Genomic DNA, 25,520 nt, shown 5'->3' on the forward strand with positions numbered 1-25,520 from the left:
GTCACACACACAGCTCTGCACCATGCACTCGTCTAGCTCTGTACCACACATCACACACACAGCCCTGCACCGTACACTCGTCTAGCTCTGTACCACACATCACACACAGCTCTGCACCGTACACTAGTCTATCTCTGTACAACACTTCACACACACAGCTCTGCACCGTGCACTCGTCTAGCTCTGTACCACACGTCACACACACAGCTCTGCACCGTGCACTCGTCTAGCTCTGTACCACATGTCACACACACAGCTCTGCACCGTGCACTCGTCTAGCTCTGTACCACACGTCACACACAGCTCTGCACCGTGCACTAGTCTAGCTCTGTACCACACATCACACACAGCTCTGCACCGTACACTAGTCTAGCTCTGTACCACACGTCACACACAGCTCTGCACCGTGCACTCGTCTAGCTCTGTACCACACGTCACACACACAGCTCTGCACCGTGCACTCGTCTAGCTCTGTACCACACGTCACACACAGCTCTGCACCGTGCACTCGTCTAGCTTTGTACCACACGTCACACACACAGCTCTGCACCGTGCACTCGTCTAGCTCTGTACCACACGTCACACACAGCTCTGCACCGTGCACTCGTCTAGCTCTGTACCACACATCACACACAGCTCTGCACCGTGCACTTGTCTAGCTCTGTACCACACATCACACACTGCTCTGCACCGTGCACTCGTCTAGCTCTGTACCACACATCACACACACAGCTCTGCACCGTGCACTCATCTAGCTCTGTACCACACACACAGCCCTGCACCGTGCACTCGTCTAGCTCTGTACCACACGTCACACACACAGCTTTGCTCCGTGCACTCATCTAGCTCTTTACCACACACACAGCCCTGCACCGTGCACTCGTCTAGCTCTGTACCACACGTCACACACACAGCTCTGCACCGTGCACTCGTCTAGCTCTGTACCACACATCACACACACAGCTCTGCACCGTGCACTCATCTAGCTTTGTACCACACGTCACACACACAGCTCTGCACCGTGCACTCGTCTAGCTCTGTACCACACATCACACACAGCTCTGCACCGTACACTAGTCTAGCTCTGTACCACACGTCACACACAGCTCTGCACCGTGCACTCGTCTAGCTCTGTACCACACGTCACACACAGCTCTGCACCGTGCACTAGTCTAGCTCTGTACCACACATCACACACAGCTCTGCACCGTACACTAGTCTAGCTCTGTACCACACGTCACACACAGCTCTGCACCGTGCACTCGTCTAGCTCTGTACCACACATCACACACACAGCTCTGCACCGTACACTAGTCTAGCTCTGTACCACACGTCACACACAGCTCTGCACCGTACACTAGTCTAGCTCTGTACCACACATCACACACAGCTCTGCACCGTGCACTCATCTAGCTCTGTACCACACATCACACACAGCTCTGCACCGTACACTCGTCTAGCTTTGTACCACACACACAGCTCTGCACCGTGCACTGGTCTAGCTCTGTACCACACGTCACACACACAGCACTGCACCGTGCACTCGTCTAGCTCTGTACCACACATCACACACTGCTCTGCACCGTGCACTCGTCTAGCTTTGTACCACACACACAGCTCTGCACCGTGCACTCGTCTAGCTCTGTACCACACGTCACACACACAGCACTGCACCGTGCACTCGTCTAGCTCTGTACCACACATCACACACTGCTCTGCACCGTGCACTCGTCTAGCTTTGTACCACACGTCACACACAGCTCTGCACCGTGCACTCGTCTAGCTCTGTACCACACATCACACACACAGCTCTGCACCGTACACTAGTCTAGCTCTGTACCACACGTCACACACACAGCTCTGCACCGTGCACTCGTCTAGCTTTGTACCACACACACAGCTCTGCACAGTGCACTTGTCTAGCTCTGTACCACTCGTCACACACACAGCTCTGCACCGTGCACTCGTCTAGCTCTGTACCACACATCACACACACAGCTCTGCACCGTACACTAGTCTAGCTCTGTACCACACGTCACACACACAGCTCTGCACCGTGCACTCGTCTAGCTTTGTACCACACACACAGCTCTGCACCGTGCACTCGTCTAGCTCTGTACCACACGTCACACACACAGCTCTGCACCGTGCACTCGTCTAGCTTTGTACCACACACACAGCTCTGCACCGTGCACTCGTCTAGCTCTGTACCACACGTCAGACACACAGCTCTGCACCGTGCACTCGTCTAGCTTTGTACCACACACACAGCTCTGCACCGTACACTAGTCTAGCTCTGTACCACACGTCACACACACAGCTCTGCACCGTGCACTCGTCTAGCTTTGTACCACACACACAGCTCTGCACCGTGCACTCGTCTAGCTCTGTACCACACGTCACACACACAGCTCTGCACCGTGCACTCGTCTAGCTCTGTACCACACGTCACACACAGCTCTGCACCGTGCACTCGTCTAGCTCTGTACCACACCTCACACACACAGCTCTGCACCGTGCACTCATCTAGCTCTGTACCACACACACAGCCCTGCACCGTGCACTCGTCTAGCTCTGTACCACACGTCACACACACAGCTCTGCACCGTGCACTCATCTAGCTCTGTACCACACACACAGCCCTGCACCGTGCACTCGTCTAGCTCTGTACCACACGTCACACACACAGCTCTGCACCGTGCACTCGTCCAGCTCTGTACCACACATCACACACACAGCTCTGCACCGTGCACTCATCTAGCTCTGTACCACACACACAGCCCTGCACCGTGCACTCGTCTAGCTCTGTACCACACATCACACACAGCTCTGCACCGTACACTCGTCTAGCTCTGTACCACACATCACACACAGCTCTGCACCGTGCACTCATCTAGCTCTGTACCACACACACAGCCCTGCACCGTGCACTCGTCTAGCTCTGTACCACACATCACACACACAGCTCTGCACCGTGCACTCATCTAGCTCTGTACCACACGTCACACACAGCTCTGCACCGTGCACTCGTCTAGCTCTGTACCACACGTCACACACACAGCCCTGCACCGTGCACTCGTCTAGCTCTGTACCACACGTCACACACAGCTCTGCACCGTGCACTCGTCTAGCTCTGTACCACACGTCACACACAGCCCTGCACCGTGCACTCGTCTAGCTCTGTACCACACATCACACACACAGCTCTGCACTGTGCACTCATCTAGCTCTGTACCACACACACAGCTCTGCACCGTGCACTCGTCTAGCTCTGTACCACACATCACACACACACAGCCCTGCACCGTGCACTCGTCTAGCTCTGTACCACACATCACACACACAGCTCTGCACCGTGCACTCGTCTAGCTCTGTACCACACATCACACACACAGCTCTGCACCGTGCACTCATCTAGCTCTGTACCACACACACAGCTCTGCACCGTGCACTCGTCTAGCTCTGTACCACACATCACACACAGCTCTGCACCGTACACTAGTCTAGCTCTGTACCACACGTCACACACAGCTCTGCACCGTGCACTCGTCTAGCTCTGTACCACACAGCTCTGCACCGTGCACTCGTCTAGCTCTGTACCACACGTCACACACAGCCCTGCACTCGTCTAGCTCTGTACCACACATCACACACACAGCTCTGCACCGTGCACTCGTCTAGCTCTGTACCACACATCACACACACAGCTCTGCACCGTGCACTCATCTAGCTCTGTACCACACACACAGCTCTGCACCGTGCACTCGTCTAGCTCTGTACCACACATCACACACACAGCTCTGCACCGTGCACTCGTCTAGCTCTGTACCACACATCACACACACAGCTCTGCACCGTGCACTCATCTAGCTCTGTACCACACACACAGCCCTGCACCGTGCACTCGTCTAGCTCTGTACCACACATCACACACACAGCTCTGCACCGTGCACTCATCTAGCTCTGTACCACACACACAGCTCTGCACCGTGCACTCGTCTAGCTCTGTACCACACATCACACACACAGCTCTGCACCGTGCACTCGTCTAGCTCTGTACCACACACACACAGCTCTGCACCGTACACTAGTCTAGCTCTGTACCACACATCACACACACAGCTCTGCACCGTGCACTCGTCTAGCTCTGTACCACACATCACACACAGCTCTGCACAGTACACTAGTCTAGCTCTGTACCACACGTCACGAACAGCTCTGCACCGTGCACTCGTCTAGCTCTGTACCACACGTCACACACAGCTCTGCACCGTGCACTCGTCTAGCTCTGTACCACACGTCACACACAGCCCTGCACCGTGCACTCGTCTAGCTCTGTACCACACGTCACACACAGCTCTGCACCGTGCACTCGTCTAGCTCTGTACCACACGTCACACACACAGCTCTGCACCGTGCACTCGTCTAGCTCTGTACCACACATCACACACACAGCCCTGCACCGTACACTCGTCTAGCTCTGTACCACACATCACACACACAGCTCTGCACCGTGCACTCATCTAGCTCTGTACCACACGTCACACACAGCTCTGCACCGTGCACTCGTCTAGCTCTGTACCACACGTCACTCACACAGCCCTGCACCGTGCACTCGTCTAGCTCTGTACCACACGTCACACACAGCTCTGCACCGTGCACTCGTCTAGCTCTGTACCACACGTCACACACAGCCCTGCACCGTGCACTCGTCTAGCTCTGTACCACACATCACACACACACAGCCCTGCACCGTGCACTCGTCTAGCTCTGTACCACACATCACACACACAGCTCTGCACTGTGCACTCATCTAGCTCTGTACCACACACACAGCTCTGCACCGTGCACTCGTCTAGCTCTGTACCACACATCACACACACACAGCCCTGCACCGTGCACTCGTCTAGCTCTGTACCACACATCACACACACAGCTCTGCACCGTGCACTCGTCTAGCTCTGTACCACACATCACACACACAGCTCTGCACCGTGCACTCATCTAGCTCTGTACCACACACACAGCTCTGCACCGTGCACTCGTCTAGCTCTGTACCACACATCACACACAGCTCTGCACCGTACACTAGTCTAGCTCTGTACCACACGTCACACACAGCTCTGCACCGTGCACTCGTCTAGCTCTGTACCACACAGCTCTGCACCGTGCACTCGTCTAGCTCTGTACCACACGTCACACACAGCCCTGCACTCGTCTAGCTCTGTACCACACATCACACACACAGCTCTGCACCGTGCACTCGTCTAGCTCTGTACCACACATCACACACACAGCTCTGCACCGTGCACTCATCTAGCTCTGTACCACACACACAGCTCTGCACCGTGCACTCGTCTAGCTCTGTACCACACATCACACACACAGCTCTGCACCGTGCACTCGTCTAGCTCTGTACCACACATCACACACACAGCTCTGCACCGTGCACTCATCTAGCTCTGTACCACACACACAGCCCTGCACCGTGCACTCGTCTAGCTCTGTACCACACATAACACACACAGCTCTGCACCGTGCACTCATCTAGCTCTGTACCACACACACAGCTCTGCACCGTGCACTCGTCTAGCTCTGTACCACACATCACACACACAGCTCTGCACCGTGCACTCGTCTAGCTCTGTACCACACATCACACACACAGCTCTGCACCGTGCACTCGTCTAGCTCTGTACCACACACACAGCTCTGCACCGTGCACTCGTCTAGCTCTGTACCACACATCACACACACAGCTCTGCACCGTGCACTCGTCTAGCTCTGTACCACACATCACACACACAGCTCTGCACCGTGCACTCATCTAGCTCTGTACCACACACACAGCCCTGCACCGTGCACTCGTCTAGCTCTGTACCACACATCACACACACAGCTCTGCACCGTGCACTCATCTAGCTCTGTACCACACACACAGCTCTGCACCGTGCACTCGTCTAGCTCTGTACCACACATCACACACACAGCTCTGCACCGTGCACTCGTCTAGCTCTGTACCACACACACACAGCTCTGCACCGTACACTAGTCTAGCTCTGTACCACACATCACACACACAGCTCTGCACCGTGCACTCGTCTAGCTCTGTACCACACATCACACACAGCTCTGCACCGTACACTAGTCTAGCTCTGTACCACACGTCACGAACAGCTCTGCACCGTGCACTCGTCTAGCTCTGTACCACACGTCACACACAGCTCTGCACCGTGCACTCGTCTAGCTCTGTACCACACGTCACACACAGCCCTGCACCGTGCACTCGTCTAGCTCTGTACCACACGTCACACACAGCCCTGCACCGTGCACTCGTCTAGCTCTGTACCACACGTCACACACAGCTCTGCACCGTGCACTCGTCTAGCTCTGTACCACACGTCACACACACAGCTCTGCACCGTGCACTCGTCTAGCTCTGTACCACACATCACACACACAGCCCTGCACCGTACACTCGTCTAGCTCTGTACCACACATCACACACACACAGCTCTGCACCGTGCACTCGTCTAGCTCTGTACCACACGTCACACACAGCTCTGCACCGTGCACTCGTCTAGCTCTGTACTACACGTCACACACACAGCTCTGCACCGTGCACTCGTCTAGCTCTGTACCACACATCACACACACAGCCCTGCAGCGTACACTCGTCTAGCTCTGTACCACACATCACACACACAGCTCTGCACCGTGCACTCGTCTAGCTCTGTACCACACGTCACACACACAGCTCTGCACCGTGCACTCGTCTAGCTCTGTACCACACATCACACACAGCTCTGCACCGTACACTCGTCTAGCTCTGTACCACACATCACACACACAGCTCTGCACCGTGCACTCGTCTAGCTCTGTACCACACATCACACACACAGCTCTGCACCGTGCACTCGTCTAGCTCTGTACCACACATCACACACACAGCTCTGCACCGTGCACTCATCTAGCTCTGTACCACACACACAGCCCTGCACCGTGCACTCGTCTAGCTCTGTACCACACATCACACACACAGCTCTGCACCGTGCACTCGTCTAGCTCTGTACCACACGTCACACACACACAGCTCTGCACCGTGCACTCGTCTAGCTCTGTACCACACATCACTGCACTGTACACTCGTCTAGCTCTGTACCACACATCACACACAGCTCTGCACCGTGCACTCGTCTAGCTCTGTACCACACATCACTGCACTGTACACTCGTCTAGCTCTGTACCACACATCACACACAGCTCTGCACCGTGCACTCGTCTAGCTCTGTACCACACATCACTGCACTGTACACTCGTCTAGCTCTGTACCACACATCACACACAGCTCTGCACTGTACACTCGTCTAGCTCTGTACCACACATCACACACCGCTCTGCACCGTGCACCCGTCTAGCTCTGTACCACACATCACACACAGCTCCGCACTGTGTGTACGTCCTCTATCGTTACAGCTGTCTGCACATGTGCTATTCAACATAACCAATGAATTTCCCCCAGCCTGACTCCTCCCACACACGTGGTCACATGGTCGTGACGTCACCAAAGGTCCTATAGCAATCTAAGCTCTAACCTCTACTGCCTACTGAAAGTGCGCATGTGCAGTAAAACCTCTGCGAGGACAGATGACAGGATTCGTGAGGTAATTGAGGCGATTTGTGTCGTCACCACCTACAATGCGGTCGATGTGAGAGCACAGAGTTCATATTGCAGCAGTGAGGAGAGGCGGCACTGCCAGTCCAGGGGGGGCAGCGTCACTACACGGCTGCAGTGCCCATGTGGCTGTGTTACAGCTGCTCTCCTGTATCACAAGCCTAAACTGTCAGACAGTACAATTGGTAGAACATGCCTGGGCATTACCGCTATGTGTGAACGGTGATAAAGCAGACAGTACTTCTCTTCTCTGCTGAACCAGAGCTACCTCGGCTTCCTGGAGCTATGTACCACTAGGGGGCGTCAGCTGCATTTGTATAAGATCTAGAAAAATGCTAAAAGACCGAATTGGGAAGAATTCGGATTAGTGCAGGATCCAACGGAGACAGAAGTGTGAAGACATCGGCCCCGCAGGAGGAGGCGGATTTAATAATGGAGAGGAGCTGAAGTGCAATTTGAGGAATTTGTGGAGTATTTGAACAGCAAAAAGAATAAGAACAGGACATTTACCAGCAAGATTGACCCAAACGAGATGGACTTTTTGGGTGTAAAGGTTAATGTAGAAGGGGGACAATAAAAACCAAAGTATACAGAAAACTGACTGCCACAAATTCCCTCTTCCACTTCAGGAGTTTCCATCCCCCATATGGGAAAGCAGCAGTGAGAAGGATAGCCAGTGAAGACGTAGACTTTATAGATTATTAGAGAGAGGGTATCCTGAGAAAAGAATTGATGAATCAGCGCTCGGCTATTTTCGCCGGCCCCATAGAAAATGAATGGAGGGAGGCTGCTCATGCGCAATGCGCCCTCCTTCACTTTTGGGGCTCTGTTCTCGATATAGGTGCGGGTCCCAGCGGTGGGACCCGCACTTATAAGACAATGGGGGCATATCCTAGCGATATGCCCCTATTGTCCATGATGAGACAACCCCTTTAAACTTTGAGAAAAAAAATTAAATATTTACATCATCATATTCTGACACCCATACATTTTTTATAGTTATATCTACTGGGCTGTGTGGAGGCTTTTTTTTTTGCAGGACAATTTGTAGTTTTTATTGATACCATTTTGGAGTGTGTGACTTTTTGATCACATTTTATTACATTTTTGGGGGTAAGAGAAGCAATGAAAAAATGGCAAATTGGCCATTTTGAACTTTTTTCCGCTACTCCATTTGCGGTATTGGAAAAATATTTTTATATTTTATTAGTATGGGCGTTTTCGGTCGCAGTGATACCCATGATGTTTATATTTTTTGTTATTTTTTTTATTTTATTTTATTATACGGAAAGGGGGTGATTTAAACTTTTATATATTTTTATATATTATAGTTTTTATTTATTTACTTTTTTGTAATGATTTTGAAGCTCGTATTTGAGCCTACAAAATCCATTTTTTTATTTTGAACAATGATGTATTTTTAAAATGAATTTATTACTGTCTATTGCTCATTTCATATTTTGGCCTGCCACCTGGTGGCCAAAATAAATTTCGCAGTTTGAATGCTCTCAGCCTCTTCTGTGAGATTGAGTGCATTCAGATCAATTACCGGTATCCTCACTGGCCTCAGGATTGGTCATCAATATCTGATCTGCGGGGGTCTGAAACCCTGCACCCCCTCCGATCAGCTACGATCAAAGGAAAGGCAACAACAGGCAGTGTAATAAAGAGGAAGCAGCGCTTGCACCGGGGGTGCTGGTTGTCAGAAGAGAAGGTGGCATTCCATGCGAGCTCTGCTTCCTCTTCATTACACTATGCGTCGTCACCTGTGGAGTGGTGGCACAGTATAATTACAAGTACTTGCTCCATTCTAACGAGATGATAAGCAGTTGGTGGGGTTGGTGTTGGACCCCCACTCATCTGATATTGAGGACCTATCTTGAGAATAGGTCATCAACACAAACATGCTGCACAACCTATTTAACCACTTCAGCCCCGCTAGGTGAAACCCCCTTCATGACCAGGCCACTTTTTACACTTCGGCACTACACTACTTTCACCGTTTATCGCTCGGTCATGCAACTTACCACCCAAATGAATTTTACCTCCTTTTCTTCTCACTAATGGAGCTTTCATTTGGTAGTATTTTATTGCTGCTGACATTTTTACTTTTTTTGTTATTAATCAAAATGTAACGATTTTTTTGCAAAAAAATGACATTTTTCACTTTCAGCTGTGAAATTTTGCAAAAAAAACGACATCCATATATAAATTTTTCGCTAAATTTATAGTTCTACATGTCTTTGATAAAAAAAAAATGTTTGGGCAAAAAAAAAAATGGTTTGGGTAAAAGTTATAGCATTTACAAACTATGGTACAAAAATGTGAATTTCCGCTTTTTGAAACGGCTCTGATTTTCTGAGCACCTGTCATGTTTCCTGAGGTTCTACAACGCCCAGACAGTAGAAAAACCCCACAAATGACCCCATTTCGGAAAGTAGACACCCTAAGGTATTCGCTGATGGGCATAGTGAGTTCATAGAACTTTTTATTTTTTGTCACAAGTTAGCGGAAAATGATGATGATTTTTTTTTTTTTTTTTTTTTCTTACAAAGTCTCATATTCCACTAACTTGCGACAAAAAATAAAAAATTCTAGGAACTCACCATGCCCCTCACAGAATACCTTGGGGTGTCTTCTTTCCAAAATGGGGTCACTTGTGGCGTAGTTATACTGCCCTGGCAATTTAGGGGCCCAAATGTGTGAGAAGAACTTTGCAATCAAAATGTGTAAGAAATGACCGGTGAAATCCGAAAGGTGCACTTTGGAATATGTGCCCCTTTGCCCACCTTGGCAGCAAAAAAGTGTCACACATGTGGTATCGCCGTACTCAGGAGAAGTTGGGGAATGTGTTTTGGGGTGTCATTTTACATATACCCATGCTGGGTGAGAGAAATATCTTGGCAAAAGACAACTTTTCCCATTTTTTTATACAAAGTTGGCATTTGACCAAGATATTTTTCTCACCCAGCATGGGTATATGTAAAATGACACCCCAAAACACATTGCCCAACTTCTCCTGAGTACGGCGATACCAGATGTGTCACACTTTTTTGCTGCCAAGGTGGGCAAAGGGGCACATATTCCAAGGTGCACCTTTCGGATTTTGCAGGGCATTTTTTACACATTTTGATTGCAAAGTTCTTCTCACACATTTGGGCCCCTAAATTGCCAGGGCAGTATAACTACAGCCACAAGTGACCCCATTTTGGAAAGAAGACACCCCAAGGTATTCCGTGAGGGGCACTGCGAGTTCCTAGAATTTTTTATTTTTTGTCACAAGTTAGCGGAAAATGATGATTTTTTTTTTTTTCTCTTTTTTCCTTACAAAGTCTCATATTCCACTAACTTGCGACAAAAAATAAAAAATTCTAGGAACTCGCCATGCCCCTCACGGAATACCTTGGGGTGTCTTCTTTCCAAAATGGGGTCACTTGTGGCGTAGTTATACTGCCCTGGCAATTTAGGGGCCCAAATGTGTGAGAAGAACTTTGCAATCAAAATGCTGTAAAAAATGACCGGTGAAATCCGAAAGGTGCACTTTGGAATATGCGCCCCTTTGCCCACCTTGGCAGCAAAAAAGTGTCACACATCTGGTATCGCCGTACTCAGGAGAAGTTGGGGAATGTGTTTTGGGCTGTCATTTTACATATACCCATGCTGGGTGAGAGAAATATCTTGGCAAAAGATAACTTTTCCAATTTTTTTATACAAAGTTGGCATTTGACCAAGATATTTTTCTCACCCAGCATGGGTATATGTAAAATGACACCCCAAAACACATTGCCCAACTTCTCCTGAGTACGGCGATACCAGAGGTGTCACACTTTTTTGCTGCCAAGGTGGGCAAAGGGGCACATATTCCAAAGTGCACCTTTCGGATTTTGCAGGGCATTTTTTACACATTTTGATTGCAAAGTTCTTCTCACACATTTGGGCCCCTAAATTGCCAGGGCAGTATAACTACCCCACAAGTGACCCCATTTTGGAAAGAAGACACCCCAAGGTATTCCGTGAGGGGCATGGCGAGTTCCTAGAATTTTTTATTTTTTGTCGCAAGTTAGTGGAATATGAGACTTTGTAAGGAAAAAAGAAAAAAAAAGAAAAATCAGCATTTTCCGCTAAATTGTGACAAAAAATAAAAAATTCTAGGAACTCGCCGTGCCCCCCACGGAATACCTTGGGGTGTCTTCTTTCCAAAATGGGGTCACTTGTGGCATAGTTATACTGCCCTGGCAATTTAGGGGCCCAAATGTGTAAGAAGTACCTTGAAATCAAAATGTGTAAAAAATGGCCTGCGAAATCTGAAAGGTGCCCCTTTGCCCACCTTGGCTGCAAAAAAGTGTGACACATCTGGTATCGCCGTACTCAGGAGAAGTTGGGGAATGTGTTTTGGGGGGTCATTTTACATATAACCATGCTGGGTGAGAGAAATATCTTGGCAAAAGACAACTTTTCCCATTTTTTTATACAAAGTTGGCATTTGACCAAGATATTTTTCTCACCCAGCATGGGTATATGTAAAATGACACCCCAAAACACATTCCCCAACTTCTCCTGAGTACGGCGATACCAGATGTGTCACACTTTTTTGCAGCCTAGATGCGCAAAGGGGCCCAAATTCCTTTTAGGAGGGCATTTTTAGACATTTGGATCCCAGACTTCTTCTCATGCTTTAGGGCCCCTAAAAATCCAGGGCAGTATAAATACCCCACATGTGACCCCACTTTGGAAAGAAGACACCCCGAGGTATTCAATGAGGGGCATGGCGAGTTCCTAGAATTTTTTTTTTTTTTGCATAAGTTAGCGGATATTGATTTTTTTTTGTTTTTTTTCTCACAAAGTCTCACTTTCCGCTAACTTAGGACAAAAATTTCAATCTTTCATGGACTCAATATGCCCCTCACGGAATACCTTGGGGTGTCTTCTTTCCGAAATGGGGTCACATGTGGGGTACTTATACTGCCCTGGCTTTTTAGGGGCCCTAAAGCGTGAGAAGAAGTCTGGAATATAAATGTCTAAAAATGTTTACGCATTTGGATTCCGTGAGGGGTATGGTGCGTCCATGTGAGATTTTATTTTTTGACACAAGTTAGTGGAATATGAGACTTTGTAAGAAAAAACGAAAACAAAAACAGACAAAAAATTTCCACTGACTTGTGCCAAAAAAAATGGCTGAATGGAGCCTTACCAGGGGGGGGAGTGATCAATGACAGGGGGGTGATCAATGACAGGGGGGTGATCACCCATATAGACTCCCTGATCACCCCCCTGTCATTGATCACCCCCCCTGTAAGGCTCCATTCAGACATCCGCATGATTTTTTACGGATCCATGGATACATGTATCGGATCCACAGAACGCATGCGGACGTCTGAATGGAGCCTTACAGGGGGGTTATCAATGACAGGGGGTGATCAGGGTAATCAGGGTGATCACCCCCCTGTCACTGATCACCCCCCCTGTAAGGCTCCATTCAGACATCCGCATGATTTTTTACGGATCCATGGATACATGTATCGGATCCACAGAACGCATGCGGACGTCTGAATGGAGCCTTACAGGGGGGTTATCAATGACAGGGGGTGATCAGGGTAATCAGGGTGATCACCCCCCTGTCACTGATCACCCCCCCTGTAAGGCTCCATTCAGACATCCGCATGATTTTTTACGGATCCATGGATACATGTATCGGATCCACAGAACGCATGCGGACGTCTGAATGGAGCCTTACAGGGGGGTTATCAATGACAGGGGGTGATCAGGGTAATCAGGGTGATCACCCCCCTGTCACTGATCACCCCCCCTGTAAGGCTCCATTCAGACATCCGCATGATTTTTTACGGATCCATGGATACATGGATCGGATCCACAGAACGCATGCGGACGTCTGAATGGAGCCTTACAGGGGGGTTATCAATGACAGGGGGTGATCAGGGTAATCAGGGTGATCACCCCCCTGTCACTGATCACCCCCCCTGTAAGGCTCCATTCAGACATCCGCATGATTTTTTACGGATCCATGGATACATGGATCGGATCCACAGAACGCATGCGGACGTCTGAATGGAGCCTTACAGGGGGGTTATCAATGACAGGGGGTGATCAGGGTAATCAGGGTGATCACCCCCCTGTCACTGATCACCCCCCCTGTAAGGCTCCATTCAGACATCCGCATGATTTTTTACAGATCCATGGATACATGGATCGGATCCACAGAACGCATGCGGACGTCTGAATGGAGCCTTACAGGGGGGTTATCAATGACAGGCGGGTGATCAGGGTAATCAGGGTGATCACCCCCCTGTCACTGATCACCCCCCCTGTAAGGCTCCATTCAGACATCCGCATGATTTTTTACGGATCCATGGATACATGGATCGGATCCACAGAACGCATGCGGACGTCTGAATGGAGCCTTACAGGGGGGTTATCAATGACAGGCGGGTGATCAGGGTAATCAGGGTGATCACCCCCCTGTCACTGATCACCCCCCCTGTAAGGCTCCATTCAGACATCCGCATGATTTTTTACGGATCCATGGATACATGGATCGGATCCACAGAACGCATGCGGACGTCTGAATGGAGCCTTACAGGGGGGTTATCAATGACAGGGGGTAATCAGGGTGATCACCCCCCTGTCACTGATCACCCCCCCTGTAAGGCTCCATTCAGACGTCCGCATGATTTTTACGGATCCATGGATACATGGATCGGATCCGTAAAAATCATGCGGACGTCTGAATGGAGCCTGACAGGGGGGTTATCAATGACAGGGGGTGATCAGGGTAATCAGGGTGATCACCCCCCTGTCACTGATCACCCCCCCTGTAAGGCTCCATTCAGACGTCCGCATGATTTTTACGGATCCATGGATACATGGATCGGATCCGTAAAAATCATGCGGACGTCTGAATGGAGCCTTACAGGGGGGGTGATCAGTGACAGGGGGGTGATCAATGACAGGGGGTGATCAGGGAGTGTATATGGGTGATCACCCGCCTGTCATTGATCACCCCCCTGTAAGGCTCCATTCAGACTTCCGCATGATTTTTACGGATCCATGGATACATGGATCGGATCCGTAAAAATCATGCGGACGTCTGAACGGAGCCTGACAGGGGGGTGATCAATGACAGGGCGGTGATCAATGACAGGGGGGTGATCAGGGAGTTTATATGGGGTGATCATGGGTGATCAGGGGTTTATAAGGGGTTAATAAGTGACGGGGGGGTGGGGTGTAGTGTAGTGTGGTGTTTGGTGCGACTGTACTGACCTACCTGAGTCCTCTGGTGGTCGATCCAAACAAAAGGGACCACCAGAGGACCAGGTAGGAGGTATATTAGACGCTGTTATGAAAACAGCGTCTAATATACCGGTTAGGGGTTAAAAAATTCGGATCTCCAGCCTGCCAGCGAGCGATCGCCGCTGGCAGGCTGGAGATCCACTCGCTTACCTTCAGTTCCTGTGAGCGCGCGCGCCTGTGTGCGCGCGTTCACAGGAAATCTCGCGTATCGCGAGATGACGCGTATATGCGTGACTGTGCGCAGCCCTGCCACCTCCGGAACGCACATGTGCGTTAGGCGGTCCGGAGGTGGTTAAAGAGGTTGTGCCATGAAAAATATTCTATAGTTTTCAAATCAGCACCCAGATCTGAATACTTTTGTAACTGCATATAATTAAAAATTCTGTATAGCCACTGAGTTATTCAGGAAAATATATCTGTATGGCGCCACCTGCTGTTTGTTCTTTTTCTTATTTCTTTGTCCCGCTCACTGAGAAGGCCGCACATGCTCAGTTTCATACTTCAACTGCCTACTGAGCTGTGATAGGGAGAGCATGGACACACCTCCTGAGCTGTGATAGGGAGAGCTGAGACACGCCTCCTGAGCTGTGATAGGGAGAGCTGGGACACACCTCCTGAGCTGTGATAGGGAGAGCTGAGACACGCCTCCTGAGCTGTGATAGGGAGAGCTGGGACACGCCTCCTGAGCTGTGATAGGGAGAGCATGGGCACGCCTCCTGAGCTGTGATAGGGAGAGCTGAGACACGCCCCCTGAACTGTGATAGGGAGAGCTGAGACACGCCTCCTGAGCTGTGATAGGGAGAGCTGAGACATGCCCCTGAGCTGTGATAGGGAGAGCTGAGACATGCCCCCTGATCTGTGATAGGGAGAGCTGAGACATGCCCCCTGATCTGTGATAGGGAGAGCTGAGACATGCCCCTGAGCTGTGATAGGGAGAGCTGAGACATGCCCCCTTATCTGTGATAGGGAGAGCTGAGACATGCCCCCTGATCTGTGATAGGGAGAGCTGAGACATGCCCCCTGATCTGTGATAGGGAGAGCTGAGACACGCCTCCTGAGCTGTGATAGGGAGAGCTGAGACATGCCCCCTGATCTGTGATAGGGAGAGCTGAGACACGCCTCCTGAGCTGTGATAGGGAGAGCTGAGACACACCTCCTGAGCTGTGATAGGGAGAGCTGAGACACGCTCCCTGAGCTGTGATAGGGAGAGCTGAGACACGCTCCCTGAGCTGTGATAGGGAGAGCTGAGACACGCCTCCTGAGCTGTGATAGGGAGAGCTGAGACATGCCCCCTGATCTGTGATAGGGAGAGCTGAGACATGCCCCCTGATCTGTGATAGGGAGAGCTGAGACACGCCTCCTGAGCTGTGATAGGGAGAGCTGAGACATGCCCCCTGATCTGTGATAGGGAGAGCTGAGACACGCCTCCTGAGCTGTGATAGGGAGAGCTGAGACACGCCCCCTGAGCTGTGATAGGGAGAGGTGACACACGCCCCCTGAGCTGTGATAGGGAGAGCATGGACACACCTCCTGAGCTGTGATAGGGAGAGCTGACACACGCCCCCTGAGCTGTGATAGGGAGAGCATGGACACACCTCCTGAGCTTTCAGCTTGATATAAATCTAGTAGAGTAATGAATGGGAAGATCTCTGAATCCATGTGAGGAGCAGGACTGGTTCTAGCTTTGTTAGAGATTTTCATTTTTTACATTAATCACGGGACAAGTATGATATGTAACCGACTCTTCTAGAGCAGGAGACTCTGTGTCATTAGCCACTTTTTATTTTCTTAGCACAGTCCCTTTCTATATGGTTGTCATGGAGGGACACAACCCTCAAGATTCCCCCATCATGAACTATCTGCATTCATTACAAGTACTGATATGTCCAAGTTTATTCACATTTACTAATTCAAACCTTTAATTATTTTATTCTCATTTTATTTAGTGAAAAATGCTGTTCAGTCCGTTATCGGTGAAGAGGATTTGTGTAGCAGTTTTCTGTCGCAGAACTGCAGTAAGATTTGGAAGTTTGGCAAGAGAAGGGCTCGTTCTGCAGTCGTCATCCAGCAATGTGTATGAGAACCTGGCAGTAGAAGACTGGATTCATGACCACATGGACTTAGAGCAGAAAAATGTTCTGTTTCTGTGGAGGAATTCTCCAGCTGTGGTGATCGGCCGACACCAGAATCCCTGGAAAGAATGCAACCTCCATGTGATGAGAGAGAAGGGGATTGGCCTGGCCAGGAGAAGAAGTGGCGGCGGCACTGTGTTTCATGATCTGGGAAATATCAACTTGACTTTTTTCACATCTAAGAGAAAGTATGATAGAATGGAAAATTTACAGTTGGTTATTAGAGCTCTTAAATCATTGCAACCGTCTTTAGATGTGCACGCCACACAGAGATATGATCTCCTGTTAGATGGAAAGTACAAGATTTCAGGGACCGCAGCCAAGCTTGGGAGGACTGTTGCATACCACCATTGTACGTTGTTGTGTAGTGCCGATAGTTTGCTCTTGCCTTTGGTTCTACAAAGTCCTTATGATGGCATACTAAGCAATGCCACACCTAGTGTACCATCACTGGTTAGAAACCTCTGCCAAGCTCATTCATCATTAACATGCGAAGCTGTTATGGATGCCGTTGCCAAAGAATACAGTTTTCTGTATAAGGATAAACCCGGCGTTCATGAAGTTGATCCAAGTGATGAGACCCTGTTTCCGGGGATAACAAAGAAAAAAAAAGAGTTGTGTACTTGGGACTGGATTTATGGAAAAACCCCAAAATTTGATGTGCAGAAGTCCTTTCAGATTTTGCATAAGGATATTGTGGTGGATGTTAGTTTAAATATGTGTATAAAAAATGGCTATATAGAGAGCTGCTCTATGGCAGTGCCCAGTCACTGGCTGTCCGAGTGGCAGTGCCGTGAGCTGCAGGATACTTTGCTAGGCAGCAGATTTTGTCCAAGTGAAATCGTTATCTTAGTAACTACCTTACTGAGGACCTACCCCGACGATGATGAAGTTCACACCAAGTGGAACATGTTATGTGAGAAGTTGGTGTCGATAATGTGATGTGATCAGTTTTATTATACCACAGTGTTTGTGTAGTAACTTTTTCAGATTTTTTATACAATTTATGTCATTACTGTTACAAATGTATGCAATACACAAAAACATAGAAGTGATATTAAAATAGTTTTTTGTGGGATATATAATTCCTATATTCAGTATTTAATTAACAGTTGAAAACGACTGGAGGTTTTTTGAAGCGAAATAAATTATAATGGTAGAATACAGAACAACTATTAAACTCATTGGCCTACATTGTATACAAGTCGGGGTGGAGAAAGGAGTTGGTAAGGTCAAACTAATATATTTGCCCCATTTCAGTATTCGTTTGACGTCGGTGGAAAATCCGCCTGCGTTTCATCCGTGAAGATGTCCATTATACATCCGTGTTTGATCCGTGTATATCATGGACACTGCTCAGCTGAAAATTAATTTCCAGAGCATCTGCTACCAATGGTCAGTGAAAAATGGACCAAACACAGATGCCACCCTTATTGTATCAGTGTTTTGTCACGAGCCCATAGACTTCAATGGCCGTGTTTGGTCTGCATCACAAGTGCATAGTGCATGTCTTCATGATTGGACGGTGACTGTGACGAGGGGACATCCTCTGCGTCTGGAGGAAAGAAGGTTTGTACACAAACATAGAAGAGGATTATTTACGGTAAGAGCAGTGAGACTATGGAACTCTCTGCCTGAGGAGGTGGTGATGGTGAGTACAATAAAGGAATTCAAGAGGGGCCTGGATGTATTTCTGGAGCGTAATAATATTACAGGATATAGCTACTAGAGAGAGAGATCGTTGATCCAGGGAGTTATCCTGATTGCCTGATTGGAGTCGGGAAGGAATTTTTATTCCCCTAAAGTGAGGAAAATTGGCTTCTACCTCACAGGGGTTTTTTGACGTGCTCTGGATCAACTTGTGGGATGACGGGCCGAACTGGATGGACAGAAGTGTCTTTTTTCGGCCTTATGTTACTATGTTACCCACGGTCAGTGGGAAAACTACTGACGTGTGCACCAACACATTAAAATCAATGGGTATGTGTGCTGTCCGTGGAAAATTCGAATAGCACATGTCCGTAAAAATTTTAACGTTGAAGAGGCCACTTTCACACAATCATTGATTTTCATCAGTTATTGTGAGCCAAAACCAGGTTCAGGTCAGACACATAGAGCATGAGGAAATCTTTCCATTATACCTTATCTCTGTGGAGGCTCCACTAATGGAAATCATGTGAATCAGGCTTTAAGAGGTTCTCCAGGACTTAAAGGGTTTCTGTCACCACACTTTTCACTATTAAACAGCCTGACATTATACATGTGCAAATGTCATCTGAATTTAACTATGCTATTCTTTTTTTTCAGTGTGACCCCGTTTTTGTGCAATTATAACATTTATAATATGCTAATTAGCCTCCAGGAGCAGGGGGGGCGTTGCACCTGCTCCTAGAGGCTCCGTTCGCCCACCTCTTTTCACTTCCTTCTACTCTTGATTGACAGGGCCAGGCCAGCGTTGGTCTCCTCCTGCTCCTGGAGGCTAAGTAGCATATTATAAATGTTATAATTGCACAAAAACGGGGGCACACTGAAAGAAAAGAATAACAGAGTTAAATTCAGATGACATTTGCACATGTATAATGTCAGCCTGTTTTTTAGTGAAAAGTGTTGTGACAGAAACCCTTTAAAGGCAATCTATCATCAGTTTTCTACTGCTATCACTTTTTTTAAATCAAAGTAAGAAGTGTCTCCTTTGTCCCCTTAAGCTCCCATACATCATTCAATATTTGACATAAATTGCGTCAGTAGCAAAGACATATCGTAAACAGATTATAAATATAGCCAACATCATATGACAGCCATCAATGAATTGAAATCTGCTCCTTGTAGACCTCCTAACAAAACAACTAAACCCCCCCACCCTTAACCCAACTACATCCCTTAGGGGTGACACTTCATATACTCCAACTCTATACCACCTAGATCTCTTCACACATGAGAGCAGATGTTGCGTGAACTGTTAGGGCAGTTTATTGTAAGGACCTTAGTTCTATTCCTTGCCTAGTTCTAAAATAGGGACGTCAACCGGTCTCTCAGACAATCTCTCAACAGCGCTGCAGACTCCATACCAGGGGTATCTAGCCAATCTTGCCATATCGTCACGAATTTAGTAAGACATTTCCTTTTCATATAAATTCCTCTTTTAAATTGTACCACAGTATTCATCCTGTTTATATATTCTCGTACAGAGGGGGGGCAAGCCATCCAATGCTTAGCAATCAGCACTCTTGCCTGGAAAAGCATCCTCTGGACACACAGGGCCTTTTTGTCTGTAATACCCGCTGAATCCAAGATGCCCAATACACAGAGCCTAGGGTCATTGGGAACCTGAATTCGAGTCATTTTGGTTATCGTTTGTCTTACCCCCGTCCAGAAGTCTCCCAATTTTGAGCACTCCCAAATCATATGTAACATTGATGCCTCTGTTTCTTTACATCGCGGACAGGATGAATCGGAACGGAGTCCAATCTGAAATAGGAACTTAGGGATTCTGTACACCCTATGAATCAAATAAAACTGAGACAGTCTTTGAGACTCGTGTGAGAGCAGGGGACAAGGCTAGGACATCATCCCATTGTTCATGGGAGATCACACCCAAGTCTCGCTCCCATTTATTTTTGACTGGCAGGGGGTCCGGAGAGGTGCATTTGTCAAGTAGGGTTTTATACAATAAAGATATTAGTCCCCTAGCGGTCCCTCCCTGTAACAGTTGTTTAACTATAGTAGGGGGGGGAGGGCAGATATTCGTATGGTATGTTTAAATTGTGTCTGAAAAGCATGACACAGCTGTAGATATTGGAAGAACATGTTTCTGGGGATACCAAACTCCTCCTGCAATTGGGTGAAGGACTTCATGTTTCCTTCCAATAGGATGTGGTCAAGGGTTAGAATACCGTTGTCTTCCCAGGGAGAGAAGCCCTCCAATCTAAACATCTCCGGAAGCTGTGGATTTCGCCATAGCGGCGTGTTGTTCGTAAACCCCCCTATACCCAGTATTTCTTTGAATTTAGACCATATTCTTGCCATCAGTAAGATAGTCGGGAGTCTCTCAATGTGTTGCAGCGCTACATCTATCTCCACCGCTGCAATAGGGATTTTCTGTTGCGAGATCAAGGATGCAATTCGGGCTAAGGGCCCCCCTCTATTTTCTTGACCCCCCTCCTCTTTGCCCCTCTGTAGCATTTCCAGGCGTACTCTGGGCTGTTTTTTTTTTACCCGATCAGGGAGCGGAATATACTGCGTGCCCTGTAGAATATACGTTGCGGGATCCATATTGGGGAGTTGTGCAGTATATAAAGTAATTGGGGCATAAATATAATTTTAATCAGATTACATCTACCAATTACCGATAACCGCAACTTACACCATGTGTTAGTTTTTTCAATAAATTTAGAGATTAGGGGTTCTACATTTCTTTTGACATAGTCCCTTGGATATGGCGTTATAACTACACCTAAGTGTTTGAAGTCACTAACAATTTGTAATTGAGTACTGGGTAATTCTTGAGTCGTGGACGGGTCTAGCGGGAGGATTACCGATTTATCCCAGTTTATAGTTAAACCTGAGTGTGCCCCAAATTCAATAATGTCATTCATAATTTGATTAACAGAATGCTGCCAGTTATCGACATAAAGAAGTAGGTCATCAGCATACAGGGACACTCTCTCCTCCTGGGCTCCCAACGGGAAACCCCTCCACTCAATAGAGGTGCGTAAACAGGCCAGGGGCTCAATCGCCACTGCAAATAGAAGAGGAGACAGGGGGCATCCCTTGTCGTGTACCCCTGTGGAGGGGAAGAAACTGTGCAGATAGCATACCATTTGCTCTAATTTTCGCAACCGGGGACCGATACAGCAATTTAACCCAGGAGGTGAAAGTTGCTCCAAAGCCCATAGCCGCCATAACCGACCACAAGTAATCCCATTCTATGCTGTCAAACGCTTTAGCAGCGTCTAGGGAAATTATCGCTCTATCGCCTTCAGTATCCATCGGCCTCTGTAGATTTAAAAATAATCTGCGATGGTTGATAGATGTACTTCTGTCAGGCATAAAACCCGATTGGTCCTCATGTATGAGAGACAGAATTACCTTGTTAAGCCTGTTGGCCAGTACTTTAGCCAAAATTTTCACATCAGTTGACAGAAGAGAGATGGGTCTGTATGAATCAGGGATGGTCAGATCCTTATTGGGCTTTGGAACAACCACCACTATTGCTTCCCTCATGGATGCCGGCAGTATACCCAAGGTCAAAGCTTCATTAAACGTTTCTAAGAGTCGGGGGAGAAGTTGGTCTTGATATTTTTTGTAAAATTCTGCTGGCATTCCATCCGAACCTGGAGCCTTATCATTAGGAAAGGAGGCTACAGCTATCTTAAGCTCTTCCAATTCTAAAGGTGTATCAAGATAGCAAACATTTTCAGGCGATAGTTTAGGCAATGATAACCCATCTAGGTAAGTTTTGATACTATCAGGGGTGGAAGACAGTTTAGAGGAATAAAGTTCCTTATAAAAACTAATGAAATGTGCTAAGTATGTCCACATCATCATTAGTACGATGCCCTTCACTAGTCTGTGAAGATGCTATCCTAGTTGGGCCGTCCTGAGAGCGGGCTATCCTAGCTAACAGACTCCCTACAGTCTCCCCAGACTCAAAGTATCTTTGTTTGACAAAAAAACGTTTATTATCAGCTATCTGTAGCATATGATCACTAAGCCTGCGCTGCACCTCTTTCCAGAGTGACTCAGTGTTTGGAGAAGGCGCTCCTACAAACGTAGTCTCACTATCTCTCACCTCCTGTTGGATTGCCTCAGTAAGTGCCCTAGTTTTCCTCTGACGCCTTTTAATTCGCTGTATATATAAGCCCCGCATATATGCTTTCAGGGCGTCCCATACTGTCCCCATAGCTGCAGAGCCAACATTGAAGCTAAAGAAGTCTAGTATCTGTTGCGAAAGAGGTTCTTCCTCATCCAACAGTGTTATCCAGAACGGATTGAGCTTCCTTAAGGAGGGGCTGACACCTCTTTTGTCCCTACTAAATTGTAAGCCGACATGTATTGGTAAATGGTCTGAAAGGCTACGGGGAAGATACTCTATGCGTGATATATATGGTGACAATTCTTACAATCCAATTGCCAGATCTATTCGGGAGAGAAAATTGTGTAGAGGTAGAAAAACATGAGAATTGGCGCTCTTGCGGATTTTGAATTCTCCATAAATCATGTAAGCCTAATTCCCGCAAGAGTTTAGATAGTGACGTGTCTGTGGAGCTAGATATTATAGGGTCCTGGTGAAATTTATCCATCACAGGGTTCGGGAGATTATTAAGATCCCCTACCATAAGTATGGGGGCATGCGGATACCGGGCTACAAACTGCATCACCAGCTTCAACACCTCACAGGAATACGGTGGTGGAATATATATAGCTATTAGAAAGAACTGAACCCTGTAAATCGAGCGGTATAGGCTTACAAATCTACCTTCAGGGTCAATGTCACTAGCATGACAGTCAAAAGGAATTGCCCGATGTACTAGAACACTGACCCCTCTGGCATGCGTAGAAAACGTGGAATGATAGGCGCAGGATACCCAAGGTCTATGTAAGGGCCTTTGAGAACTTTTAGGTAAATGAGTCTCAGTGAGACAGACTATGGCTGGTTGGTACTTTTGTAAGGCCATAAAGACTGCCTGGCGCTTCATGGCATCGCCCAAACACCTAACATTCCACGCTATGATAGACACCTTATCCGCCATCAGTATAAGCTAACTTTGGATGTGACACGATTAGATCTGTGTCGATGAAGCTGTGGTATTGGAGTATAGAAAAGAATGTAGATTGTGTCTCCCCATAGGTTACCTTCAGTACAAACTTGAAAACATAACATCCCTCAGCTAACCAGCCAAGACAGTAAACAATATGAGGCAATTGAACATTTCTGTAGCCGTCAGAGATAGCGGCAGCAGTAACTCTACGCACATACCAGTAGAATAGTAGAAAGAACATAACAACTTTCTAAGAAAACTCTGAGCAATTAACATGCATAACAATAGGCTCCTGAATGGAAAAACTGGAAAATCCAAACAGCAATCTGGCCCTCAGGCAGAAAATGTACTACAGTCATTTGACCGGAAACAGAGCATAATATAACCATGCGTAAGAAAGGGTCTCCAACAAGGAGGAGTCATTCTCCCAATAAAGAGCCAAGAGACATAAACAGCTCGGGACTTTGCCTAAGGTATGATATACTCATCCACATTCCCGGTACAACAGTATGACGGCCATCTCAGCAGACTCAGCCAGACTTCAGTTGTCAGATAGGTCAGCCCGATCCACTGGAATCCTGCAGCGAGTTGCCCTTTAAATCCATCCAACGGGAAGCATCTTCTGGTGTTTCGAAGAAATGAGCAACGCCGCCCACCACCACTCTCAATTTAGATGGGTATAGCATAGAATACTGTATATTATTTGCACGGAGGCGCTTCTTAACTTCGAGAAACTTGGCACAGTGTTTTTGTGCCTCTGCCGAGAAATCCGGGAATATGGATATCTTGTGACCATTAATAAATAACTCCTGGTGGTCTCTTGCCTTGCGGAGTATGTTGTCCTGGTCAATGAAGTGTAAAATTTTCATCAGAACAGGTCGTGGTAGGCCCCCTGGTGGCTGAGGGCGGAACGGAACTCTGTGCGTTCTCTCAATTGCAAATAAGGGGGACAAGGAGTCTCGCCCAAATTTAGATATCAGCCAGGATTCAAAGAATTGGACAGGATTGGATGTCTCCACTTTCTCAGGCACACCAATTAGACGGAGGTTGTTGCGACGGGATCTGTTCTCCAGGTCTTCCGTTTTGCTGATGAGAAGAGTGACATTATGAATCACTTTAGCTAAGTCTCGCTTTATGGGGGGTACTTGGTCCTCAATGAGACTCACTCTTTCTTCCACCCCAGTGACCCTCTCTGTAACCTTTCTCAGGTCCTGTCTAATGCAGGATACACTCTCCTGCAAGGACCCCATGGTTGTGTTCAGGGTCAGCAGCGCTGCACTGCACTGTTGCACAGCCTTATACACATCCCTGGTGGTAGGATCGTCAATATCTGGCATCCCAGATGTCATAGGTCGCAGTCTCTCAGCCACCCGATCCTCAGAGGCAGTCACGCTTCTCCCCTCACCTCCGTGCACTGCAGGTACATGCGGGCCGCCATCTTGGCAGGAGTCCCCACCGAGTTCAGCAGTGCCTGTATCTTCCTCCATCTGCCGTCTCTGCTCCGCGATCGGGTCATTAGACCCAGCGATGGGATCCTCCTCAGGAGGGGTGCGTGCGAACCTTTCCAGGCGCGCCGCCACCTCTGATGTTTTACTAGTCGCGGTGGTGCCATGTTTGGCGGGAGGCAAGCCAGCTGCCTCCCTC

At 48.1% G+C, this 25,520-nt stretch overlaps 1 protein-coding gene across 1 annotated transcript; it reads left to right on the forward strand.

The window, feature by feature from the left end:
* Window positions 1-7,601: 7,601 nt before the first annotated feature.
* On the forward strand, window positions 7,602-18,257 carry LIPT1 (lipoyltransferase 1). The gene is made up of 2 exons (XM_044286758.1): window positions 7,602-7,664; window positions 16,930-18,257. The coding sequence occupies exon 2, from the start codon at window positions 16,936-16,938 to the stop codon at window positions 18,055-18,057; it is 1,122 nt and encodes a 373-aa protein (XP_044142693.1). The 5' UTR covers window positions 7,602-7,664; window positions 16,930-16,935; the 3' UTR covers window positions 18,058-18,257.
* Window positions 18,258-25,520: the final 7,263 nt, after the last annotated feature.

The sequence above is a fragment of the Bufo gargarizans genome, chromosome 3 (genome assembly GCF_014858855.1).
Source record: "Bufo gargarizans isolate SCDJY-AF-19 chromosome 3, ASM1485885v1, whole genome shotgun sequence".
NCBI classification, from domain to species: domain Eukaryota; kingdom Metazoa; phylum Chordata; class Amphibia; order Anura; family Bufonidae; genus Bufo; species Bufo gargarizans.